The sequence below is a fragment of the Helobdella robusta genome (assembly GCF_000326865.2).
Source record: "Helobdella robusta unplaced genomic scaffold HELROscaffold_44, whole genome shotgun sequence".
Classification (NCBI taxonomy): Eukaryota; Metazoa; Annelida; class Clitellata; order Rhynchobdellida; family Glossiphoniidae; genus Helobdella; species Helobdella robusta.
The window spans coordinates 897512-904548 of record NW_008705063.1 but is presented as its reverse complement, the minus strand read 5'-3'; the positions used below and the strand labels follow the sequence as shown (position 1 = coordinate 904548).

The window sequence follows — 7037 nt, the reverse complement described above, 5'->3', positions numbered from 1 at the left end:
CCCTTGTTGAGTTTTCTACTGAGAAACGTTCGCCGAAAGTAGGAAAATGGTACTTTGTTGTTGCGAGTTGTTCTTGCAAACTATATGTAAATTGATTGCTATTTAGTGAATGTGTACCGTAGGATGAGGTGTTTAAAGAGGTAAGTGATGAATTGTAAGGATTTGATGAAAGGTATAGACGCGATGTTGTTGTTATTTGTTTAGTCGACGTAGTTGATGTTATCAATGTTCTAGTTGCTGAGGTTGTTGATATCATTAATCCTTTAGTTGATAAAGTAGTTGGTTGCATTAGTTTAGTTGTCGTAAATTTGAACAATGTTGGTGCTGATGATGTTAAAGTTGATATCTGCACATTTGAAGCTGCTGGTATTGTTGCCGTCATCGTCGTTTTTGTAGATAGAATAGGTGTTACACCAGATGAAATTTCGAGTCCTGATGTTCTTACTGAGTCCTTTTTGAAATTTGATTTACTTATGAACAATTTTGGCTTTCGTAGCGAGAAATTATTTGACGAAGTTAACAATTTTGAAAGACCGACGACTGGTTTATTATTCAAAATTGTTGTTGTTATTGGTGTGGTTAATACCGTGGTGTCAGTTGCTTTTGGCGCAGAAAGTGAACTTTTTGGTGACGATGACGAAAATGACCTTGAACAATAAGATGGTGAAAGTGAGTGAATGAGTGAAGTAGTGTGGAATTGTTGTGTTGGCGTCATTATCAGAGATGATGACGAAAGCAGTGATGTCGGTGATAAAGGTGTTAAAGACTTTGAGGATGATAACCCTTTTGATAATGATGACGATGTTAATGATAATGGTACTGAGTTGAAATGTCCACTAGCTTTCAACACATACTCTTCTTTATAGTCATAAACATCTTTGAATTCGTTATCATCACCATTTTTATTATAAAAATTGTTATTGTTTTTGTGTAAATTAGCTAAAAAACCCCTTTCAATCAATTTCTTCAAGGATGTGAATGGATATGTTTTAAAGTCAAGGACATTGTTTGCTGGTTTTGCATAATGGTTACTAGGATTCTCATCGATAGTGTTATAATTATCGTTATTGCAACAATCATAATTATCTTTATCATCATCTTCATTATTATCACTGGACTCTCCGCCGTCATATTTTGTTTCAATCATTCCTATTAGCTTATCGGCCGCATGATTCAAATTCGAGATATCTGAAAATGGCGAGTATGCCACTTCTTTCATTGAATTCAATGCTGACGATTGGAACGTTGATTTCATATCCGCGAATGTATTTTTTAAACATTTTCTGAATAAATTCGATAGATATGGAATGAAACTGTTAAATTGTTCACTGAATATGAGATGATTGTCGAATTTTTTGCATCGGATTGTGAAATTTAAAACGTATGATATTTGAATGTTTTTTATTCGATCATACTGTTTTTCGTAAATTTCTGAATCAGATTTCTTACTAAATATTTTAACCCTTTTAAATGTTTTGCTGAGAATTTCATAGAACTTATCATTCAACGAAATTGGTTTATTATTAAAATACAAATAATTCATATTAACACCATGTAAATCAGAGATCCATATAAAACCATCCAGTCTTCCATTACAAATTTTTAACTTTACTTTTTCGATATTATCTGACTTAACATCGCCAGATAGATAGTTCACCACATCCAAAACCGACTTCATACTTTTCAACTCGAAAGTTAAAAAAGAATTTTCCAGGACATTTAAAGATATTGAGATGTATGGTTTCAAAAGCGAAATTGAAATAACAAATCGTTTGATTATTTCAAATTCAGACAACTTATCCAACTCTTTTATTCTTACAGACATTTTGTAAAATACTTTTGTGACTGTAATCTCCGTGTTGAATTTGCGCGTTTTACTGTTTTCATTGAGATGTGTCTCAAATTTTACCAAAACACCTTTGTGAAACTCTTTCAAGAATATATGATCATCTGATGTGCACTTAATTTCTAGTTTTTCACACAAATTTATGATGCTTGATAAAGATTCACCGTGATAGCCGAAACACTGGTTGGTACTCAAATCGTTTATTGATTGACATTTGCTTGTGAAATACCTTTAGTTGAAACAATTTTAGTTCCATTGATGAAACAACGCATTGTTTAACAGCTTTGAACATTCATAAACTAATCATTAATGAAATTTAAAGGAGAGTCAAAATGTTTCAAACTGGCAACATTTTATTGTTGCATATCATAAATAGACTATGAATACAAGCTTGCTTATTGCCACATCACTTTGCTCTAGTCACTACTAGAAACGGTGTGACAATGTCTTTTATTTCAAATATTCAAGAAATGAGAAAAGACTGAATTAAAAGTAAAAAAACTAATAAGTTTGGTAGCAGGGCCAGTATTAGACATTATCAACTTTGCAGCCAAGATTTTTATTTTGGCAACTATTCTCATATTTTTAAGCAGTAGCACTGAACTGGACAATGTAAATAAACGCGCAAGAGGACAAGCAATAACGAATAAAATGCGTGACAAATTGAGCAATTGCAATTGGCCGCATTTGAATGAATAATCAATAATAGTGCATAACTCAAAGTTCAACTTTTTATAACGTTTAACTTTAACCTTTGTCCAACTGTTAACATATCTTCATACCCCATAGAGATTCCATTGTCACTAATATGTATTCGACCACCGTTATTAAAACTAACTGAAATATCGATACATGTTGCCTTTGCGTCCAAACTGTTGAGCACTAACTCGAATACGACCTTGTGGAAATCAGTAATAATAACTGTGCATCTCATAAATGTTAACAATTCCTGGGATAATTTTTGCATTTTACGAGAATGTTGCTTCGAATTTTTGAGCTTGGAGTTCGATTTGCAAGCTGCTTAAACAAATAGTTCGAAGTTTAAAAATTTAAAGAATTAAAACGGTGGAAGACTTCAACTAAAAGTGAACTTAAGTTTATATGACGTCATTTTGTCATTTTTTCATAGTGATTTCATTTAATTTTCATATAAATGTTTTTTCACTAGCCTTGCTCTTTCGAATTTGAATAAAAAATTTTTCAACCTTGAATTGCCCTTAATATTTTTTTAATGTTTTGATAGATTTTCTAAAAACAGTCGAACACGATATTTGCAATTCAATATTGCAATTACAAGAAAAGCTTTCTTTGTTAAATTTGAATAGAACTAGTTAACTGTTTTTAAATTTATAAATTTTTAATTTTAAAAATTAATCCATCAAAATAAATGTTTATAAATTTAAATTTGTTTTGTAAAATTTTATAATCAAAATTAAAAAATTAAAGTGAACAATTAACATTATTTTAAACTTGTTTGTTGAACAGCTGTGTTAACATCTAATCCACTTTTAGTAAGGCACTTTTTATACAGAAAACCTTCGCCCGAGAGATAATTTAAATGAAGAGCTAATTAGTTAACTTTGCACCTCATTTGAGTCATTATTTCGTTACTAGGGAATAGTTCAGTTAAAATTATAAATTAAAAACAAAGCGTCTTTCGGTTGCTATTGCTTTTGTTTGAAGCTCATCTTGTGTCACTGAATTTTATTTATTTTTAAAATTTTTTTTACTGTGTTGTTCACTGTTCAGTTAACAAGATTGATTGATTAGTTATATATCTATATTTTTTTTTGTAGAAATACAGTTTTATTCATTTTATTTTTATAGTCTATAAGTCTATCTATAGTAGTGTATTAGTCTCTCTTCTAAGCCTCTAACAAATTTTAACTTCCTAACAATTAATTTCATTTTAATAATATTTTTTATTAGTTATTTTCATAATTAATTGAATTGCATTTTTCATTGTCTATTGTTCCTCGCAATGCGGAGTCGTAGTAATTCCGGAGTCCGTCTAGATTTTTACCATCGCATGGTGCACAAGACCATTCTAACACACCAGGTAAATTATCTACTGTCAAAGATACAAATTAGTAGTTAAATAAATTGTTAATTTAATTAGTGGTACTGTTTTATTTAAAATAGTTTGAAACTTAAACTTTGAGTTGAGTTGCTTCTATCTAGCATACCTACATTTCAAAATTATTTCAATGATGATGACTATTCCTTTTTTCTTTTTTTTTTCAAAATCATTTTGCAGTATAACATTTCTTTTCTGATGTATTGATATAATAATCTTCAATTATTCACTAGCAACCTTAAAAATTTAACTATAGCTATTCTACCTGTCTATTCGTTACACCATACATTTGCATTCACATTTGGTAAGGTAGCCAGTGAATAAAGGAATATTATTGTTGTATTTGATATCATACATTTATATATTTAAAGAAGTAAGTGAATGAATGAAGAATAGACATTTGTGTTTTATACATATTTCTTTTAATGACCTCTCCAGCACCCAGTTAGTGGATTACTGCCGGCTTCTCCAACCTGTGACCATGCCTGGGTCAGGGATAATGTCTACTCAGCTCTTTGTATCTGGGCTCTGTCTCTATCCTACAGAAAGAAAGCTGACATTGATGAGGATCGAGCTAAAGCTTACGAGCTTGAGATGGCGAGGAATTTTATTTAACTTTGTTTTTTTCTTCAATTAAATTTAGGTCTTGGTAGTTGTTTTTACATACACTCATATATACACACCACATACACACACACAACACACACACATATACACACCAAAACACACCACACACACACACACAATACATGCAGCGATCTACTTGCATTTGAACCCAGTCATCACAAAAGCAGTGCCAAGCACCTTAACCATTACACCGCCGTTTTTTCTTCCAAAGGCTGTGGTGAAAATGATGCGAGGGATATTGAAAGCTATGATGAGGCAAGTGGAGAAGGTGGAAAAGTTCAAGTACACCCAAAGTCCGAAGGATGCGCTGCATGCTAAGTATTTCGTGAGTACCGGGCTGAAGTGCACAGAAGATTGGCAGTGGGGGCATCTTCAGTTGGACGCCACTTCGCTGTTTCTACTGCAACTTGCTCAGATGACAGCTTCAGGTTTAGTTTTTTTTTTTCTTTGCGGAATTTGTAATCCGGATGACATCAATATCACGTGTGACACACACTGATGACGTCAACAAAACATGCAGATGACACCAACTTAACATACAGCTTACATTAATGTAACACCCAGGACTTCAAATAGTGGTTTCATTGGATGAAGTTGCCTTCGTTCAGAATCTCATCTTCTATATACAGTCTGCATTCAGGACACCTGTATGTTTCGTGTTTGTTCGTTCGTTCGTTCTTTTGTTCGTTTGTTTATGGGTTAATTAGTTAGTTTGTTCGTTCGTTCGTTCGTTCGTTCGTTTGTTCGTTCGTTTGTTCGTTTGTTTATGGGTTAATTAGTTAGTTTGTTTGTTTGTTCGTTTGTTTATTGGTTGGTTAGTTTGTTTGTCTGTTCGTTCGTTCGTTCGTTCCTGTTTTAATAACAAAATGATAATAATTATCGTGACTGATGGTGTTAATGACTTTATTAAACTTAATGATTGACAGGTTTATCATCATTACAAGTTTTATCATTCTATTAATCGACTCGACACGATAATAATAATTTTATTGCTATCATCATCACCACCACAATCATCATCATTCCCGTACTATCATCATCATCAACATCATCGGTATTATCAACATCATCATCATCAGCGTCATCATTGCCATCATCTTCACCATTATCACCATCATCATCAACGTCATCATTATCATCATCATCGTCAACGTCATCATTATCATCATCATCATCAACATCATTTCCGTTCTACCATAAGGATTTTGGGATCTGGGAGCGCGGTGACAAGACAAACCACGGTGTTCCTGAATTGAATGCAACCTCTATAGGCATGGCCAGGGTGTGTACGTGTGTGTGTGTGTATGTACGTGTGTGTACGTATGTATACGTGTTTATATGTGCGTATACCTATGTATGTTTGTGTATAAATACGCGTTTGTGTGTATTAAATTTTTTTTTTATAGTTGAACGGTATTAATTTTCTATTACAATGGTTTGCTAGCATTACAAGGGATTATTCATAATATTAACATACAATGGCATGTGGCTGATGGTGTGATGAGTGGCATGTGGCTGATGGTGTGATTGGCAGTTGAAGACTATGAATGAATAACAGGCTGCTCTCGAAGCCCTGAATGGATTGGACCTTTATGGGTCGAAGGGCGGTCCTTCGTCTGTCATTAACGTCATGCCCGACGAATCACAGCAGTGTTTGGTCTGTTCTCTTTTGTCATTGGTTGATTTGAATTTATGCGGTGTTCGATTGGATGTAGCGTCGGTCCATAATCCTGTCATTGGTCGACTGATGGGTTGTTATTTAGTTTCGGAATTAATCGCCATCATGCTGGGGTGTGATGTTACATCATTCCAGTCATAATCTTATATATCACTATCGCTTTATTCATTTTAAAGTTTTCACTTCACGTTTTGATTTGATTGAAGCTTATTTGATTCAACAGACGATCCTCCACTCAGTTCTGCCTAGGGAATCTAACTCCAAAGTAGAAACATTTTTTTATTATTTCTCAGTTTTATTTTCTTTTTTTTTTTATATTTTTTTTAAAATAATTTTGAAACAGTGGCAACCTCTTGCATGCGTTGTTTCCACACGTACACACACACAGACACACACACACACGTACACATACACACGCACGCACACAGGAAACAGATGCGGGCTTATTGAGTATCATCAGCTATCCAGCTTTTGCTGTTGATGACGCCGAACTCATCCAGCTTACCAAGAAAACCATTCTTGGAAAGTTAAAGGTGGAAGTTGTTTTTGTATTGTATTGTAATGTTTTGTATTGTATTTCGTGGTATTGTGTCGTATTGTATTGTAATTTATTGTATTGTATTCTACTATATTGTATTGTAATGTGTTGTATTGTATATTGTATTGTAATTTATTGTAATGTGTTGTATTGTATTGTATCGTGTTGTGTTGTATTGTAATGTGTTGTGTTGTATTGTAATGTGTTGTGGCACGGGAAATGTTTTGTTTGATGGATTATCTTGAAAGAAAGTTGAAACCATTTTTTTTCA

General features: G+C 33.1%; 2 protein-coding genes across 2 annotated transcripts in view; one reads left to right on the top strand and one right to left on the bottom strand.

Moving 5' to 3' along the window:
* Positions 1–1444: 1444 nt before the first annotated feature.
* Positions 1445–2813, bottom strand: HELRODRAFT_85194 (hypothetical protein; the record flags this gene model as incomplete). Its single annotated transcript, XM_009025847.1, has 2 exons — positions 1445–2075; positions 2599–2813. Coding segments are annotated over 2 exons (846 nt in total), but the record flags the coding sequence as incomplete, so codon positions are not given.
* Positions 2814–3384: 571 nt separating this feature from the next.
* The window catches only part of HELRODRAFT_193185 (hypothetical protein), a 20040-nt gene continuing 16387 nt past the window's right edge, over positions 3385–7037 (top strand). Inside the window, exons 1-6 of the mRNA XM_009025943.1 lie at positions 3385–3905; positions 4362–4520; positions 4762–4978; positions 5115–5197; positions 5752–5832; positions 6109–6301. Coding sequence (XP_009024191.1) covers positions 3828–3905; positions 4362–4520; positions 4762–4978; positions 5115–5197; positions 5752–5832; positions 6109–6301 — 811 coding nt within the window. The 5' untranslated portion in view covers positions 3385–3827. The remainder of the gene's footprint in view (positions 3906–4361; positions 4521–4761; positions 4979–5114; positions 5198–5751; positions 5833–6108; positions 6302–7037) is intronic.